At 36.1% G+C, this 20,435-nt stretch overlaps 1 protein-coding gene across 4 annotated transcripts in view; it reads left to right on the top strand.

Moving 5' to 3' along the window:
* The window catches only part of DENND1A (DENN domain containing 1A), a 476,944-nt gene that overhangs the window by 122,237 nt on the left and 334,272 nt on the right, over positions 1-20,435 (top strand). For all 4 annotated transcript variants that reach the window (XM_072960109.1, XM_072960107.1, XM_072960108.1 and 1 more), the window contains exon 4: positions 18,429-18,478. In XM_072960109.1, coding sequence (XP_072816210.1) covers positions 18,429-18,478 — 50 coding nt within the window. The remainder of the gene's footprint in view (positions 1-18,428; positions 18,479-20,435) is intronic.

Genomic DNA, 20,435 nt, shown 5'->3' with positions numbered 1-20,435 from the left:
CATCTATATTTTGATGAAATACAGCAAGTGTCTTAGAGCTCTTTAAATAGAGGTCTGAACATACTTACTCGTCCCTGTATATGTAGATCACTGTTTAGAGTTGCAGGTAATTTTTCTTTCCACTGGCACCGAAACAGAGGTTGTAATGAAACCAACAATCTTTATGCATTTATAGAAACTATAAAAATTTTATGGAAATCTTTATATAGAAACTAACAGTGTTTCTTGTATAAGCTCTATAAGCAATGTAGAAACATGGTACTTTGGGAAAAATAAAAAGGTACCCTTTCTTTTATGGTTTTATATGGTCTGTGTGATTTTAAAATTTCACTATAGGCAGTTAAGCAAATTATAAAAACATGCATCACCCATATACTAAAAAGGAACAAAAATATGTTGCATAACTTAGGCTAATTGTGATGGAAATTGGCATTTCTGAGTTGCATATAATTGCTTAAATATGGAGTTTTCATCTGTTCATGCTTCAGGTATGCTCTAAAGAAAACATTTAAACTCAGAGTATAACCTATGTAAATGGATTGAAAGATTCTGATTAGAAAGACGACAGAGACAATATTTAATCAAGACTCTCTACTTGTGCGTTGGTGATCGCCTCATTCTTTTAGTGAGCAGCTGTGTATGAAAATTTTCAAGTTACTTTCTTCCAAATCTTGATAAGCCATATACTACATATTTGTATTCAAAACTTGTTCATGCCCTGATTCATTGAAGGAAGACCTGTCTAATAAGAAAATTACAGGTGTAATCTACAGCTTCTACATTTGTTACTGCGAAAGGAAGCCTCATTGCACCGACATTGTGTACTGTGACACACATGTATAATATTTACACAAAATGTAAAACAAATGATAAAATTTGATTTTCCTCTTATTATTAGGCAGAGAAATAGAAGCAGCAATGTACCTGCTCTGTATAAAATGTGACATTGATTCCATGAAGATTCTGCTAGTCTTTTGATAGTGACTTGTCCAAGCCATAGAATCTTCAAGTTGCAGTTGAGACTTTGGGTTTGTAGTTTTTTGGGCTGTGCATTCACCAAGCTCACAGAGAGTGAAATTGGACCTGGGTATATCCCATCTCTCTTGGAAACTTTTGAGCTTTCTTTTTTTTCCCCCATTCTTCTCCAAAGTGGGTGCTGTCATGCTTCCAACCTACTTATACAGGCCATTCAGATTTGATCCACTTTAAATTCTGGAGTCAAGTTTGGTCCTGGAAACTTTTTATGACACCATATGCGATGGAACAGAATTTGTCAATTCATTTGAATATCACCCAAAGGATTTACTTAGTTAAAGTTCAAATAGGTCACCCTTTGAAATGGTTCCACAACCTGGCCTTAAAAAAGAACTAACTTATAAGTGGCTACATTTTCTGTTTTTTCCTCCTTATGTTTGTTTTTGGTGGCAGAAACTGTCTGGGAGACTAGATTTGATTTTGTGCATTAATTGAGGGATTAATAAGTGTAGTGTCTGCAGAATATGAACCAGATACCATATCAGGTAAAGAGGAAGAAAGAGGTAGAAGATTCCATCTCTCCCTTGAAGGACCTTACTGTTGAGTAGGCTACAAGGGTATACATGTCCAGGGTGTTTCAGTAGTTTGTAGAACAATGGCGTGGCCAGAAATTGCGGGAAATATCTTTGGAAACTAGGACCTTTGGGTAGTGATGCCACCATGTAATCCCATTCCTGCAATTTTTTGTTTCTCTGTCTTGTGAAATCATAGAAATTAGTAAAGTTAAGAAGAGTGGTACAGAGAAACCCAAGTGGCAAATCTTGGAACTGCCCTTAAAGAAGATCATTTTTTTAGGTTTGTTTTAGATGTATACTTTTCTAAGAGTCACTGTTGATTCATGGATTTTTCAAACCTCTTGCTCAAAAAGGTCAGTTTCCATATTTCTTAGTAACTTGGCAGTCTAGAATTATAGGTAGAAATGTAATTTTCTCATCCACAGATATAAACTCCTAATCTCTCGAGATCCTAAAACCCGAGAGGTGATTGTTTAGCATAATAGCGACAAAGCACCCTGCTGAAGCAGCTTTCTTCAGATAGTGTGTCAGTATTTTGATTACATTACATTACAGATTCAAAAAGACTCGTTGAGGGGGAGGGTATAGTTCAGTGGTAGAGCACATGCACAAGGTCCTGGGTTCAATCCCTGGTACCTCTATTAAAGATAAATAAAAATCTAATTACCCCCCAAATTTAATAAATAATAAACAAATAGACTCATTGATAGATTACAGATGTATAAATGCATCCCAGCTTAAGCATCTGCTTCTTTATATATGTTTAGAAATGTCCATTTTTGATAATTGGTTTGTTTAAATATTTTTCAAGTTATAGGCTCCTGGATGGGGAAAAATAATCCTAAAAAATAATCTATCGCGTGTTGCCTCTTATTTCCCTCTGCTGTCACAGGTCATATTTATTACCTTGGACCAATGCTTTAAAGTGTTTGCTGAAGAAAAGCCACTTTGCTCTTCTGTAATATCTGTATCTTTTACTCCCTTCCTACCCCTTCTTTCCAGAAAATGGTGAATTTAAGAATGGGATGGGGTTGGACTGGCTTCTTAATAAAACTGTATTTAAAAACAAACATTAAGCCAAACTCAATTTTATAATTGGTAACATTTTCTGATTGAAGGCTCTTCTTTTAAATTGAAGATTTCTTCCCAATGGGTCATGCCCCAGCTGTTACAGTTATATAGCAGGAACTCATTAAAAGGACAAATTCTTTTTGAGCCGAGCTATACAGCTACGTTGTACTACTACTTACTTGAATCTCCAGGAAATAGAATTATACAATCCTTATACATTCTTATTAGAAGTGTTCTCCTGGTTTTATTCTGTCTCCAGAAAAGCCCCATTAAAATTTAGACATCTCTGAATACTATTGGATGGTCTTATTTCTGGTAAGTTATTCAATGATTGTAGCTAAGTGGACTATGGCTGTTTTTGAGAGCTGTACTCTGAGTCTTAACTTTAGCCTCAGGCAATCAGTCCCTCTTGCTCGTTTGGATGCACCTCCAAGTCTGCAGTCATCAAGCCCTGTTCATTATCCCTCCTAAATTGCTCTCTAGTCTGTCCTATTCTGCTATTTCTTTCTGCATTCACATTGTGAGCTTCTCTTCTGTGAAGTCTTTCTAATGACCTACAACCCAGTGACCTTGTAATCACTACCCTCTATAAGATGGGCACAGATATCTAAAACCTAAATCAGATCACACCATTTCTCTTAAGTCAAAACTCTTGATGGGTCCCTGGTGCTTTCAAGATCTACTCCAAATTTCTTAACTTGGATTTAAGGCTCCTCACAATCTGACCTTGCCCCACCCTCTAGCCTGGTTTCCTACCACTTCTCTTTATAACAGATGTAGAATGCCTCACCATTTCCCAGCATGGTTGCATTTCTCCCACCTTTATATTTTTGCCCAAGCTGTTTTTGTGGTTGAAATGCTTTACTCAATTCCCCCTCCCATCCTAATATACTTCTGTTCACCATTAAATGCCTCTGTGAAACTTGCCCAGACTGAATTAGTCACTCTATCCTCAGCACTTGGAGAGCACTTGGAACATTGACTCCTTACATTCTATTGTTTATTTGTCTGTCTTTCAATCTGAACTCTTACAGTATAGAAATGACTATAGTTAATGTTACTGGCTCTTAGCGGCTAGGATGAATTAGGGGCCAGTGAATAATAATGAATATGAAGTGTGTAATACACAGACATAATTGCTAAGGAGTTCAGATTCTAGAAAGGAGAGCAGAGAGGTGTGGTAGTGGTGAGTAAGAGCATGGCCTTTGGAGCCAGACTGCTTGGGTTTGACTCCCAGCTCTGTCATTTACTGGGGTTTACCTCTTTGGGATTTCATTTTATCACCTGTAAATTAGAGATAATCATGGGAAAGACCCCATAGGATTGTTGTAAGGTTTAAGTGATTTGAAATGTGTAGAGTGCTCAGAATGATACCTCACATCTAATAATAACCAATAATTATAGAGTGCCTAATGTTTTTAGGGGATAGATTTAAGGTAGCAGGGTAACCTGGTTTGGTGCTTTTGTTTTGTCAAGTATTAGGGTTGTGTGTTACAACTTTTGCCTCTGGAATTTCAGACTGACCCTAGAAAGAATTCTGGAAAACCATTTCTTTCTAAGCCCCCACCATTCTAGAGCAAAATTTAGAGAAGTCATAAAGATAAGAGAGAGTACTTTGTCAAGTAAAGATGAAGAGATATAATCAGAAACAGTTCTACAATGTATGAAAATATGAAAACTCTTTAAATGGTGATGAAAGGGTTTTAAGTAACTACTTAGTTTTAATTTACTTTATTTCAGTTATGAAATCTGTATATTGAGACATTTCAAAACCTTAGAAATGTAGTAATGGATCCCACTGTCCTTGTAAATTAGCCCTTTTGGTTGCATGTGGTACTTTGTGCTATTGTGTTAACTTTCATCTTTAAAACAGTTAAATGCAATAAAGATTCCTCTGGCTACCATAATTTCAAGTTGTCTTAACTTTGGTTAGTTTCAGATCTCAAATGTGATATTACATGATGTCTAGACTGTGAACTAGTCCGTATGTGTGTACATGTCTGTATATATAGAGAGAGAGTGGGAGAGCACGTGCACGCATGAGCAAGCAGGTAGGGGTTGGTAGGCAGAAATGGGAAGGTATTTATAAAATAAGATTTTTTGAAAGAAAATTGAGCATATCAAAAATCACTTTTATATCGGCTTTGTGAAATATGTGATATAATTTTGTTTCACATTGCTTTTATCCCTGAAATATTTTATATAATATTTTATTCTTATATAATAACATTTATATAATATTTTAAATATTATTAAACATTAGGTATTTATATAATGTTTAAATATTATTAAATAATATTTAAAATACCTAGCCTGCTTATCTAGTAAATACCAACTCATCTTTCAAAAGTCAGTTCAAATGTTACCACCTCTGAGGAATCTTTTACTTCCCCTGGGTGGACCTGACGGCGCCTCCCTTTTTCCTTCACTATACTTCAGTCAGAAAACTTAGAACACTTCTTGCACATACTTGTTTACATGTCCTCTCCCCAGCAGAAAGTCAGGGATTCTTGCCTGGTTCATGTCTACATATGTAGGACCTGGTAGTGTACCTGGGTGTTAATAGGCCAAATATTTGATTTGTAATAATAAACAACTAAATAGTGTTCACACTGTGATCTTTGGGCTCAGAATTTGAACAAGGTAGGACAAACTAAAACATACATTTATTAAATCTCGTCTTGCCTAACAGAGGCTTAACCAGAGAGGCATTTAAGATTCTTGTATTTCAATATATTTCAAATGTGACACCTCTTTAGTGACATCTAGTTTTAGAATTATCAACTGCATATTGTTGAGAGCATTATTTTTAATCGGAACTCTTCCAACCTTCCAGATACTTATCATTCCTAGAGATCTAAAGCCCTGTTAAATTGAGAAATATTTCTGAATTTTTAAAATGTGTCTATTACCATAATAGATTTAATGGCAGCTAAAATACTTTTCATTATTCACTTATTTCTTAACAAGTATCATCCCCCGCCCCTAAAAATTTTCAGTGCTTTTTTTGGGAGTATGTTTGGCCCAAATTAAAATAGAAGGCAACTATCCCCAAGTTATGTGAGATTTGCCTTTGGAATGTTACTTTGAGCAAAGGCTTTACTTTCTCAGCCTCATTTTTTTTTCCCACTCGTAAAACAAGGAAGTAATACTGATTTTGTAGACTTTGTAGGAGAATTAGGCATGATGTATATACACAATACCTGAATTAGTCTAGTTTAATTAAATGTTTTCTGATGTAGCATGAGGAAAATGAAGCAGAGAGTGGATTTTGCTGCCTCCATGTAATTGCTGACGTCCAGTATTGCATTAAGTTCTAGAATGTAGGTAAGTACTTAATGTGGATAAAAAGCCTGGAGTCAAGTAATAAAAACTCTTCTAAGACTGCTCCCCAGTTTCCATCACAGGACAGATGGAACATCTGTTTGTTCTTTCAGTATCCTTCAAACAAGCCATGTCTTTTCCTCTAAGACTCTAATGACCATAGCATCCAACCTAGGACACTCTGGAGAGTGAAAAGGGCACCATCATTACAAAGAGATAATGAGCATAACCAGGATGTCCTGGGCAACTGGCATGTAAGGTTAACCTAAGCCAAGATTCTTTGACACTACAGCAAAAATCTTTGACTCTGTTGCTGCAACTGGAAGGCAAGGTAGGAAGAGCTTGAGCTCCTGGGAGAGATGAACTTGAGTTTGAATCTCTATTTCCAGTTAGGCAAGTCACTTCAGTGTTCTGCTTGCAAGTAATTTTACTTGGCTTTCAAGGCTCAGCTCTGGAGTAATAGGGTTTTAATATCAACATCAGATTACTGGTAGGATCATGGGGTATATGTAGAACTTCTAGCACAGGACATGACACATATTAACTACTTTGTCATTCTCCTTCCCCTTGTCATTTAACCCCCTCTGGAGAATAGGTGACCGTTGCTACATGGGAAACAAAATACAGGCTCGATCAGAAGAAACTTGGATGAAACAATTAGATACTTAAAATGGTATACATTATTCTTATGTTTTTAGATGGCAAACCTTTGACAAGAATGACTAATGTTTCATTTATACAAACTGTAATAGTTTTCTCTAATCCTTTCATTTTCTGTGTCAAGGATAAATATTGATTCTCTGATAAATTCATTTCTCCTTTGGCCCATGTGATCTCATTGCTTTCTTATGAGGATTTAAACAAAACATGTAGACTGTTGGCAGGTTCTGAAGAGAGGTTTAAGCTGGTCCGATTCAAATATGTTATAGTTCCTTTGTTGCTGTCTTCAACCGCAGCCCCTCTCCCTGCTGTCAGGGTTGTTATTAAGGCTCCTGGGTGAGGCTCCTCTTCCTTCTTGGAGGCCTGGCAAGCGCCCAGGTGTGTGTCTTTTCCCTCCTGTGGAAATGGAGGGTCTTGAGGTTATGGCCAGTCTGATGATAGGAATGATGGCAATAGGATTGGCGTGGGAACTCAGGAGAGGTGAGGAGCTCGCTAAAAATAGCATCTGAGTCCCCTTGGAATCTGCAAGACATGAGGATAGATGGAGGGGTTAGAAAGTGACATGCAAGTGGAGTGCAAAGGATTCAAATCCTACTAGTGACTTCCAGTGTGCTCGAATCAAATCCAGATTCCTAAACATGCCCTGTAAGGCCCCACGTGATTTGGCCTCTGCCAACTTGTCTAACTTCATCTTTTGCCACTTCCTCTCTCTGTCTTCTGCTCCAATATGCTAGGCTTATTTTAGTTCTTTGAATGTGCCATGCGCTCTTGTTCAGTGGTCCTTACTCATGCTGTTATTTTTTTGGCGCTCTTGTTCAGTGGTCCTTACTCATGCTGTTATTTTTTTGGCCTTCCTTTCCCTACCCCTCTTCCAGTCTTTGGCTGGTGAATGCCTGCTTATTCTTCAAGCCTCAGCTTAAATGTTACTTCCTGAGATGCCTTTCTTGACCCTTCCGTCTAAATTCAGGTCCCTGTCATTTTGTCTTAGAGTACTCTGTTCTTTTCTTTCACAGCTTCTATCACAATTCCAGTTATGTATTCGTGCATTCCTTTGCATAGCATCTGTCTTTCCCGCAACTAGATCAGAAACCCCATGCAGACAGAGTCTTTAGCACATTGTCTGGTACTAAATATATTATCTGGCTGAGGGAAATACATGTTTTCTTTTTGAGGTGACTTTGAAATAGTCATGACTTCTGGGCCTCCCTTGTCCCCTTTCTTGTTTATTGGCACTTTGGAAGGTTTCATCAGAGATATTTTGAAATTCAACAATCACAGCAAATAATTGACTCAAAGCCACATGAATGGATCATCTGTTCCCCAGCAAGTATAAATGGTGGTCTGATTTCTTCCCTGTCTGATGGGGTAAAAGATTAGCAAGTAGCAGTGTACCAGGAATCTAGGTGATGTGTCTGGATTTTCAGCATGTTGAGCTTGAAGTACTTATGGGACAGGAGGCTGAAATGTCCAAAAGGCATTTGGAATGGATACCTGGAGCTGGAGAGAGAGTTTAGAAATGAAGATTTGAATTTGAGTCATTTACATAGTGATGGTAATTGAAATTAAAGTATAAGTAGACTGTATTAATGGAGGAGGATATAGAGAGAGGAGGACAGTAAATTGCTGGGAAACACATTTAAGGGAAAGGAGGAGAAAGAGGGGACAGAAGTTGAGTAGGGAGAGAAGCAGGAAGAGGCCTGTCTGTGTTCTACATCCAACAAGGTGTTGGGCAGATAACATGTATTTGAATTGAGTGGCAAGTAAAGCACCAGAAAAAAGTTTCTTCTCTTTTAATATATATTTTTTAAACTACTGTAAATAAAATAACTCTCAAATGGAAGAGCTCTGAACAATCCAGACAGCGTGAATCCATTTATCTGTCAAGAAAACTCTTGGACCTTAGCTGTCTGTACGAGTGAACTGTTGCTGTAAGAAGGAATTGTTTCTCTGAAGAGTCCATGCCACAAGGCAGTTGTGAATTCTGAGCAGTAGAAATATGTTTTATTTTGGTCTTTGTATTTTTTTGTATTTTAAATTTTTCGAAAAGAGAGGATGTTTATATGCAGTAGACATTTGGCCATTTAGCAATAACCCACGTGTAAACTGTGGGATCACCAGAGAACCAGCATGACTGGCATTGTCATTTTACCTTTCAGGAATTCTTAAATTTCAGTTTGGGGATGTTGGTGAGTTTGTTTGGCGTGTGACCAGGCTACTTGACACTCTAAATCAGAGGTTGGTTAACTATAGCTGGCTGGCCGAATCCTGCCTGGGGTTGATATTTGTGTGGCCTTTGAGCTAAGATAACTTTTACCTTTCTTAAAAAGTTGAAAAAACCCAGAAGAATCTGTGACAGAGAATATAAGTGGCCCACAAAACCTAAAATATTTACTACCTGACCCTTTACAGAAAAAGTTTGCTGAGTCCCTCTTTAGTTTGTAAGTTGCACCTAAAATGAACCAAAAATTTCATAGGAAAAGCTCAAATGATCACTGCAGTTACAGAATGTCTTACATATCTCAAGGTTTTCTTTTTTTTATTGAGTTATAGTCATTTTACAATGTTGTGTCAAATTCCAGTGTAGAGCACAATTTTCAGTTATACAGGAACATACATACATTCATTGTCACATTCTCTTTCACTGTGAGCCACCGCAAGAGCCTGTATATATTTCCCTGTGCTACACAGTACAATCTTGTTTATCTATTCTACATTAAGTCTTTTCTTTTAAATAGTGACTTAGCTGTTAAATTAGAACACATTTTCATTGATGATATGTGAATTTCATTGATTGAAAACTGCCTTATGTGACTTGACATTATAGTCAAAAGGCCTTTGGTACTGTGTGATTCCTCATAGAATAGTTCTGGAAAATGTGTAAACCTATTTCAGTACCATTGATTGTGTTCAGTTTATCCCAGGCAGCCTCAGGTAAACATTAGTATCTTCATGTTTAAGCAAGATATGTAAAGTAAAATAAAACATATATGTGGAATTGAATTATTTTCTTTGTATTTGCTGGCCCTCTGAAGAGACATTTTCTAGTTGCAAAAGAGTAAAATCTTTGAGTATTAGATTTTAGGAAACTATTTGAATTGTGTACTTTAAAAAATATCAGTAGTGTTTCATATTACCTGCCTCTTTGTAATGAGATGTCATTGATCTGTTCTGAATATAAATTTCCTCAGTTCTTGAATCCTCCTGATAACATTCTATCAGAATTTGCAAGTTGTAGGAAATAAAAGTTGATTTGAAACAGTTCTGTAATTGGAGATGACTGTGTATTGAGGCCCTGTCTAATCAATTGCTAAATAATTCTCTCTCAAAAGTGGATTTGATATTTACATTTTGATTTTCATATTCTGCTCACAGTGTTTGTTGACGGTGTCTGACATCCCCTGTCACTGGATAAATAAAGCCTATTGTCTCCTTTTCAACATTTTAAGTGGTTACTCTCAGACAAGAGCTAAGAAGGAGAAGGTTAGGTATATTATCAAGCTATGATCCTGTCTATCCGGAGAAGCTGGGAACCTTGATTAATATGCCTTGTTAACTGATGATTTCAGTTCCATACTGGTAGTGCTAGAATAATTTGTATAAACCAAGCAGTACAGATTCCTTATTTTAGCACTAAGACTTACAAAGGCTTCTTTTAGCAGCCTTTAATTTTGTACTTATGTATGTGACATAGCCTGTGGCTGTGATAGCTACTGTGAATCTCCAGTTGTTTGGGGATGAAAGGAGGAGGCAGCTGGAAACTCGGTAGCTACATCTAGCTGTCTACCTAGAGAAGGCCTTGATTTCAAGTTTATCTAAACAAGCTCGACTAATCCCAACTATCTAGGGGGATCCACTGTCAAAACAAGCAGCGTGGCCCTGAGGCAAACACAGCTATACAGAAATGAAGGCTGGGGCTTCCAATACTCCGATGACTGCATACTGGAGGCTTTTTTCCCCCCTGAAAGACGGTAAGAGAGGTAGAATTTGCATAATGCCTTTTCATTGGAAACTTTTGGAAAGCTGACAGACCTCCAGCTTATAGATCTGTAGCCACAATACATAGTCTATAGGAGAATCCTTGAATGACCTAACCATATTGAAAGAAAATATAAAAGCGTCCAAGTATAGCCAAGTGAGAGAGGAAAAGAGGCTGATGCATTGTCTAACATCTGCTGTACTTCTCGTTAGTTTTGTTCTTTGCTATTCTGTGTGGACTTTGGAGAAGGCTAAGACAGCCTAACATGAATCCTATAATCTTCCTTCTGAATATTTATGTAGCGTGCCAGCTTCTAAGCTGTCCTTTGCGTTTTCCTACTTCCCCCTCATTTTCATGCTCTCAAATGAGGCCAACATTTCAAAAGCTAAATAAATGTTTGTGAATGTTTATAAAAGATTTGCATAAATTTGTCCTTGTCTGACAAAGATCACTTTTTTCTTATGCCAGTTCTGAAAAAAATTTTTTTTAAGGTTTTGGTGCTTGTCTTGACAACAAAGTCCTGCATCCCAGAACAATGATTGCTGATTAAGTGGGTATGCAATTGTGACTGAATAGGCTTTCAAGATACTGGGTGAAAAGGCCTATCATCTGAAGGCTGAATTATAGAATTTAGAAAATGTTATCTGAAGTACACATTTAAATCTGTTTTTTGGGGTACCATATCATTAGGTTAGACAAAGCGTTCTTACAAGTTAAAAGTATAACCACCCACGGTTTTAAAAATTCTCCTGTATAAATTTTAATAATTAGAATGTTTCAGTAACTCAGAATATCACTTTTCTTTCCTATGGTTGAACATATTTAAAAATAATTTTTAGACCTTTAGGCACTTTTGGGAAACCATAAGGCTACCAGCTGTACGTGTTAATATGGTTACTGGGGTGGTGATCAGAGGAAATATACAAGGCAATCCTTTCAGATATCTGAATGCACAATCATACCTTGAGAAAATATAAACTACATGAAATATGTGTTAGGGCTTAATTATAGGGCGCGCACACACACATACACACACACCCACACACACACACACACCCACACACACACACCCACCCACACACACACACACACGGAGCCCAGACATTTGTGCTGCTGATGTGTTTTCTGAATTCATTTATCTTTTAAAATTAGAATGGATTTTGTGGGATGGCAGGGGATGTTGTGGGTATAGGTGCTAATTTAGTTCAGAGATACTCGAAGATTGGCAGGAGAGAGAGGTAACAGCCAGTTCTGTTAGTCCTTTGGTTGTGTTGGTGTAGAGGTTTAAGTTGTCATTAAGGCAAAAACTAGAGCCACTTCTCTGACACAGTTTTTATCACATCTGCTAGGCTTGTGTCCCAGGAGGAGACGTGGAGAGCAGTGAATTCAGCATGGGCCCATTATCGACTGCTTTTTCGTGTGTTGTAAAAGGAGTGAGACCTCAGGGAGGCTTGGAGCCTCCTCCCGTGTAATGTCCAAGTCAGATTTGAAGGCTGGTGGCAGGAAAGCTTTGGCCTTGGGGTGTGAATTCTAAGAAATAGAGGCACAATTAAGTTTAAAAAATTCAAGGACTTTGAGCTTGATAATGAAAGATTTTTTTCTAGACTAATGTGAGTAGAAAAGTTGCCCATCTGTGCACATTTTTGTGTGCATTTAAAATATTTAAAAGCTGACAATTTTTAATATGCTTACAAAATACTATTTCTATTAGTGCTTTTTTTTTTTTTAAATAGTATCTTCCTGAGGGCAAGTTTCTTCTTCAGTGAAATATCATGTTTGCAGTTTTCCTGTTGGGACTATTCCTTTGGTATGTGCTGACTTGTGTTTCCCCCAACCCCTATCTGTATTCCCTCAACTTTTCTTTCTTGTAGGAATATTAATAACATAAATATTTAGATAATCAGATTTAAAATGTTTAATGAACAAGGCAAAATATTGTAGAATAATACTACTAAGTGCAAGGAATTATATTACTGATACCATTGAATGCTAATTACAAGAGATTCTAACCGAATCATTTGTTCATTTTGGAAGTGTTTGAAACAAGTGTCAAGAAGTTAATTTGTGTTTAACATTGTCCTTATAGATATAGCTCTCTCATTTTCAAACCTTTTGCTGTAAGGTTTAAAGTTAATAAAATGAAATCTGAGAATATAGGATGTTATATAATATTGCATTTTGGGAACAACTGTTTTAAGTAATTTTTTAAGAAAAGGAAGAATACAAAAGGATGAAGTGATTGTGTTAAATTTTAAAAATTTTAAATAAGATCCAGTAGTTTTACTTTGGACTTCAAAGTCGTGAAGATTTACATTTAAAAGTAGTTCTAGAGGTGGCTCTTCTGCTTTTGTAAAAAACATCCCACCTATGTACTTAATGTCCCTGATAATTTAAAGTTTATATGATACAAGATATAGAATATGGTGAATTTCTATGTTTTATTGTAATTTAATTTTGAGTTAACAACTTTGTGCATATTAGATATTATACACAAGTGAGCATAAGGATAACATATGTATGACTCAAAATTAACCAAAGTTTAAAAAGTAAACTGGGAGTAAATATTGAAATATACCAAAGAAAGGAAGCAGCCTCTGTAGCATTTGAACAGCATTGTTAAAAATTTGACCCGGCTTTTATGTTCGGGTGTTGAAAGGCCTTTCTGTAAAATCCCTTATTCAAAGCTTTTCTCACTGAAAGGAAAAAAATAAGAGTTTAGTTGTAACTATAGTATGGATCTTGAATTTCATTTGACCTTTATAGTGAAGGAGAAAAGTTGTATTTCCTGTTTTTATATTTAGGAAATTTCTGATCAACATTCTTGAACTTGGTGCTAATTAAGCTTCTAAGAACTTCTTACCATTCTGTTTTACTCTTCTTAATCATAAGCATTAAAACCTCTGTCAGTTTTTACTTGGAGTCCCTGGTTTTAACTTGAAACGGCTTAAAGTAGAAATTTTGTTAGCTTTTTTGTATGTTTGGATTTTGTGTGTGTTCTGTTTTTAACTTTCAGCTTGAGTTTTAAAATCATCAGTCAAAGGCTTTTCTTTCAAGTCAGTTGCACTGATCTCAATTGCAGGACTTAGAGGGTCAGCATTTCCCTCATGCTATTAAAAAAATTTAAACATAGAAATAGAGTGTTTTAGGAATTTAGGCTCCACTGATCTTTTCATCACACATCTACATTTTTGAAATGAACAAATAAATTAGATATGAGAAATTCAGGGAATGTTCTCCTACTGTCTCCGTACTTTTCCCTCCTTCACTCTTTTTTTGGACAAAGGTAAATTGTTGACTTGTAGGTTCAGCAATCTGAACCTACAAGGCTTATTGTAGCTTTACTTATTTTAAGATACATTCATTTATTCAGGCAATCGCTTTGCTTTATTTTAATGTTTCCCTGCACACGTTTTCTTTTTCCTTTTGAATTGTTGAGAACGTGCCTCATCTCCCAACATTCTGTAGCCCCAGTGGACATTATAATCAGCCTGTGCTTTTGTCTTTCAGATGGCATTTATTTGTGGGGTGTGTATGTTTGTGTTTGACTGTCAGTTGTTTTCATCTGTCAAATACAGCTAATTTTTGTTTATGGATTTCAATGAAGTAATGAAAACAAAGTATTTGACGTCTGAACGGATGGCTGTTGCAGGATCTCATATAGCCTCCTATCCTGCACCCCAAATTCAGGGTGAATTGGTTTAGCCTTATTGTTATTGATAATCCTTGTTAACTACATTGAATTTAGTCTGAAGTTTTGCTTCCAGATAGGAGTCTATGATGGATAATGTTATAAATATAAAACTTTACCAGGTTTTTGAGGGAATGGCTCAGAACATAATTGACTTTGTCCAGATTGGAGTAAGTTCCCTTGATGGGCCTTCTGACTGCATGAGGATTCAAAGTGGGTGAAATTTGAGGATTTCAAATTTGAGGATTCAAAGGAGACTGAGATTAATCTGGAGTTTATTTCTGATTTTCATTTACAAGTGAATCCAGTGTTAGGATTATTGATTTCATATTTTGGTTCACACTCTAAGGTTTGGTATCTCCTTGTGGGCAGAGCTTTGAAGATGTTGTTGCTTTTCTATAGCACTGTGCGATCTGTTTAATATATGCGTAACTGAAGGGTTAGTGCAACGGCCTACCCTCCATGCTTCCCCCCTCCCCCTCTGCTCTTACTTCTTCCCACATGAAGTATTATATATTGTATTGGGAAGAAAAGCCCTCTTGGAAATTGCCTATTTCATAAATTGTCTGGTGACACAAAGGGGTTGAATGCTGTATTCTTGTCTCATTTATTTTGAAAACTTTGCTACTGAACTCACCTTAATCAATGAGCTCAGTGTTGTCTCCAATAAGTTATGTGTTGGATATATTGATTGGGAGGGATTTTAGAAAACCCATCTGGGTTTTATAATGTCAGCAGTGTTTTGATTATGAAAAGAGTTGGAACCTGGGGACATGGAACCAGGTGGCGAATGTCCTAAAGCCAGTGGTGACATGGTGGACTGCTTCCCTCCTGGGATCTAGTTCATGCCCTGCACTTTAACTGTGGTGACTGGCTACTATAGATGCACTTTTTTGCTCATTAAAATGTTAAAAAATCAAACTGTACATAAAAAGATTTATGAAAATATAAACTTGGGAATTGATCTGGAGAACTGGCACAATCTTCCCCACCTCCTGCTTTAGCAATGAGGTCATTTACATTTCATCAGCTGTACTGCATCCCGAAGATCCGATTTATGTGGCAGTTGAGGTGTACTGAGGGTAGTTGTCTGAAAGAGCTTGTGTAGGCAGGAGAGAGGGGCGAGAAAACAGGAAAATTGCCTTCTACAGTGAAATTTCCCTAGCCAAAGACAGGTTCTAGAGAGAAAAAGGGGTTGGTAACTGGCTAGTGACTGTTTTCTGAGTGAAGTTAATATTGAAAGACTGTGGGACACTCTGCTATAAATACGATGTTCAAATATGTTTAGTTATTTATTTAAAAAAATTTTTTTGCTTATTTTTTGAGGGGCCATATTAGGTTTATATATTTATTTTTTAGAGGAGGATACTGGGGGTTGAACTCAGGACCTCGTGCATGCTGAGCATACACTCTACCACTTGAGCTATACCCTCCCCTGATGTTCAAATATGTTTAAATCAGAGTTTTAAAGTCCCCTCTCTTAGGGAGTGGTGTTTTTCATACTGAAGGAATTGTGTTTTTCTTTGGAAAAAGGGGATAAGGTAGTTAAAAGTTTATATATAGGGAGAACATCAGTATTAAGAAAATTGGTTTATTTCTGCAGTTCTTATTTACAAGAAACATTGCTTGTTTTGCCCTCCCTCTCCCTGTCCTCCTCTTCCAAGAAGTCAAATTTTCAGTTCTGATTGAGATAATGTGTGAATATGCCCAACGCAGAGTAGATGCTCGCTTTAGTTTTCTGCTCTGACAGCACACCACTGGCTTGTTTGACTTAAATTGGAATATCAAGCACTTGTAATATCACAAACATGAAGAAACATATTGTAATGCACAAACATGTGCTTACATTTCCCTGTATTCCCTCCTCCCCTCCCCCTGCCCCATTGCTGAATTAGATTTATCACTGCTTTCCTGGGTAAAAAGGAAAGCTCTTGGGAGGTGGGTTATACTCAGCCTACACTGGGTATTTTGATATTTGTTCTAATATTATCTGACAGACAAGTTCATGGTTGGTTATTACTCTTGACATTAGAAAGTGGTATGTAGTTTCTATATTGTAGTGAGTGGTAAGTTGGGGATATTAGATTCCTCTGACTCTGCTGTAGCCATGGGGGTGCTTTCTTTCAAAAATCTTGAGGCCTTTTGGCAGCTTAACTCTAGCATAGAACAGAGAAGCACTCCTGCACCTGTAACTTTTGAGGGGTAAAGGATAAATTTCTTTGTGGCTGGTGTTGGCGATCAGTTAGCACTGGGGACTGAATTTTAAAGAATGCTTGGAAACGGAAGAAACTGAAGTAAAGCGATTCTTTGTATTTGAAACTTGATGTGAAAGGAATTTATAAGGAATGTTGTTTTGCGTGTAAATTCTAAAGAGTTTTGTTTGTGGGGTTTATGATATATTTTATAATTAAAACTACGTATGTTAAAATGAAATGTTTTATACGTTCTTTCCCATTATTTGCCTAATAACATTATGCATTGAGAAATTGCTATTTTTCTGATTCCCTTTTAGCTATTGAAATTTATTTCAACATAATGACTTTTAAAACAATATATATGGACTTAAGACCATGCCACATTATAAAATTAACTAATATATCAGTAAAACCTCTGAGAATATGTTGAAATATTCTTACGCTTTTTCATTTTTCATTTTTCTGTTCCTTTACTGTTCCATGACATGCCTTAACAGTGCTGTGATATACATCCAGTCCAAAATGATATTAAAAAATAGGATATGCTCAATTGAATTATGTAGGCGGAACATGCTCTGGCAGAGAAAGTCAATGTGCTTTCTGCTTCATTGAGTAGGTTATTAGATTGATGTGGTTTATTTCTTGAATGATAGAACTGGTTTTAAAAATAAATGAAGCGAGAAGCATCAATTCAGTTAGCATTGATAATTCATTATTATTGGTTAGAAAAGTGCTACATTTGTAAACTGATCTTTAATTTATCACTTGGGTTAGGATTTGCAATGGGCAGGTTTGTTTTAATTTGAACCAGCTTCTCAATGACTGAAAAATGTGTTCTTCATTTTGTCTTGAAGTTGGGATTTTAAATGGTTAAAAAGCAAATCAAATGCATGAAAGGAATACTTTTTTAAAATTTATAACATTGGTCTATGAGCTTATGATAAGCACCAACTGTGGGCTGTCCAAGTCTACGGTTAAAATTAAGTCAAGCTAGAGAAAATTCTGTGAAGGAAGTAATAATTACTTGGATACATGTATTGCTGTGTGTGTTTATTCTGTATACGTGAGATATGTCTGTTGGAGAAAGTCACAGACCACTGTATATTCTGTCTCATATAATACTCTTTTCTTAATGTTAGATGCTTCTTTTTTATGAATAAGTCTTTGAAATGTCACTGTTTTTTTTTGAATCCTTTTTGTATCCTTCCCCTGAATAACACACTTGGTTTTATGTACCTACAAATTTGTAAAAAAGACATTTAAACTGGTAGTTTTCTTTGAATTTGTATAAATTACAAGCAGGTAAGTGTGTATAATTATGATAATGACATTTAACTAAAAATAATGCATACTTAAAATTGTTATAGTTTGACTACAAAATAAATTCATGCCAGAAATGGCAACTTCTTTATAAAGTAAGTAAATAAAGTTTTAAACTCTAAAAAACATTATTGACAATGTTCGGGGACAATTATCTTCAAGTTGGTTTTCTATTTTGCTTGTGATTTGGCCTATTGATGTTAGGAAGCGTTGTCTAATCCCGGCCCCCTCTGTTCCTAGGTAACAGGCAAAACGGTGCCAGCAACAGCGGCCCTGCCAGGCCAAACCCATGTGGCTCAGTGTTATTCACTCTGATCCATATGGTCAGGCTGGAGATGGTCCCTGGAGGGGTGTTAACACTCAGCAACCCAACCGCCTCCCTCCCTTCAGAGCTTTCCTGCATGGCTCCTGCTGCTTGCCCATGTGTGATTCTTGATTAATTTTTCATTTTTAATGAAGTTTGATCATGTTTATTATTTCTCATGATTGACTGCCTGCTACTCCTCCCATGTAATTGATAAAGCCCATATTTCTTCATCTGTCGCCTCTTTCTTTAGGGTAAAGTTGCTAGATTGTGTGCTGTGGTTAATGTTAGATTTATTGGTCCCATTAGATGTATAAATTATCTCTCTTTCTCTCCACAGGAAGTTCTACAGACTTTGACCAAGTTTTGTTTCCCCTTCTATGTGGACAGGTAGTGTCAGATTTTTAAACTTTACTAGAAAAAAAAAGTGTCAATAGACTTGCTATTATGGAAAATAAAAACCATACCATTCTTAACATTCTGTCTATTTAACCATGATTTAAAACACGTATATTCCATGGAGAGTGGTAGTAGTCTCCTTTCCTGGGGTTTTTATTGACACTGTCAAAAAGTTTAAAGCCTAGAGCTTTGCATTGGTTAGTTTGTGAGATATATTTTGCATGACATTAAATTTTTTATTTTGGTTATCAGACTCAAACCATGATTAAGAATGGTTGATATTGAATCCTGTGCTATTTAATTTTTACTGAAATATGAATATGTTTGACTTAACTGAGCAATATTACCTGACTCCATGGCCTTATGATTACTACATAGACTTTGTTTTTCTTAAACTTTAACTTTAAAATTTAAATGAGCATAGGCTCAACTTGTTTTTAAAGGTACTCAGCTATTTAAAACGCATGTTGCTAAATAGTGTCTTGCATTTGTTTAGTTGGCTAAGAATGGTATCACTGGAGAAATAAGCATTTTCTATAGATTTCTAGATTGAAGAAATAAAAATCATCTAAACATCTTAGTATTTGCATTATGATAAAGTGTCTAGAGTGGTACGAATATAAGAACTCTAAGATAATTGAAATGGTCTTAGGGTCTTATTTTTTAAAAAAGAAGCCACTAGCTCATCTATAAATGGCTTATTTTAAAAACAATTTTAGAAGAGTTTTTTTGAACTTATAAAACTATAATTTACTAAATGTTAATAAAATGACAAAACAGTCTTAATCTTATTTTCAAGAAATATCTATTGTATTTTTTCATTACAGTTTAAGCATTATTTTTTCAGTTATTTATTCAGTTGATTGCTGTCCATTTGTAATGTTCTCTCTATGGAGAATTGAACTATGAGACTGTATAAATGTTATATCTTAAAAATTCTACTTTTAGTGACAGAGATTTTAGAAAATATCATTATAAATAATAAGTGGCGTGGTATGTTCCAAGCTATCGAATGTGCCCACCTTCAGGAAGGTCCTATCCTGTATTTTAGGATACCCAAACAAGGCATACCTGAAAGAGTTTAGTGGTTTAGAGTGCATGTGGATGGTATACTGCTTGAATCTTTTCTGCTCTTTGTAGTAGCAGTGTCCTGGTTTATTGGCATAAACCTAAAAATGGTGTGAGATGAGAATTGGTAGCCAAAGGAGTTTAAAAGAGTACTAAAAAGCAGCTCTGGAATGTTGCCAACCACTTATAATCACTGTTTTCTCTGGTTCTAACGTGTTATTTTTAAGCCAGTCAACCATTGTAGTTTTTCCAAACTCGGGCCTTTTAAAATCCTGGTACCAAGGCTGTTTTAGTAGCAGATTGATGCTCAAAACAGAAAAGCCTTAATTTTAAGAGGGTCAGTCTTTGTAATGAGGGTCCTCTTGTCTCTTTTTTATCCTATTCCTTCTAAAAATAGCAAAGAAGTAGGGTTTTGTTTAGAAATGTTTAATGCAAACTTCACATTTATATGTATGAATTAGCGATGCATGAAATCTCCTCCAGTTGCTTATAAAATGTATTACAAATTATGGCAAGGACATATTTATACAAATTAATAAAGCTGAAATGTTTTTAAAATATGGCTAGGTGTTTAAAAAGAAAAATAAGAATATATTTTTACATGACTCCTTGTTAGAGTGGTGACTTGTTTTGGATAGGTATTCCTTCATTGACTTCGTTAACTAGTTTTAGAAGAAATGCGTAGTGAGATTAAATTCCTCCCAACACACACACACACATGCGCACACACCCTCCCTCTCTCATACCACACACACAACATCTGCTTACCTACCTGTCTGGGTGATTACATTCTGAAATGGAAGAAAAGCAGAGTCCTTAAGTTATAGTCCTAAAATCTGTTTCAACACCAATAGTATGTGATGGCTTTATCTTGTTAGAA

The sequence above is a fragment of the Vicugna pacos genome, chromosome 4, assembly GCF_048564905.1.
Source record: "Vicugna pacos chromosome 4, VicPac4, whole genome shotgun sequence".
Taxonomy (NCBI): domain Eukaryota; kingdom Metazoa; phylum Chordata; class Mammalia; order Artiodactyla; family Camelidae; genus Vicugna; species Vicugna pacos.
This window is presented reverse-complemented; position numbering and strand designations above follow the sequence as displayed.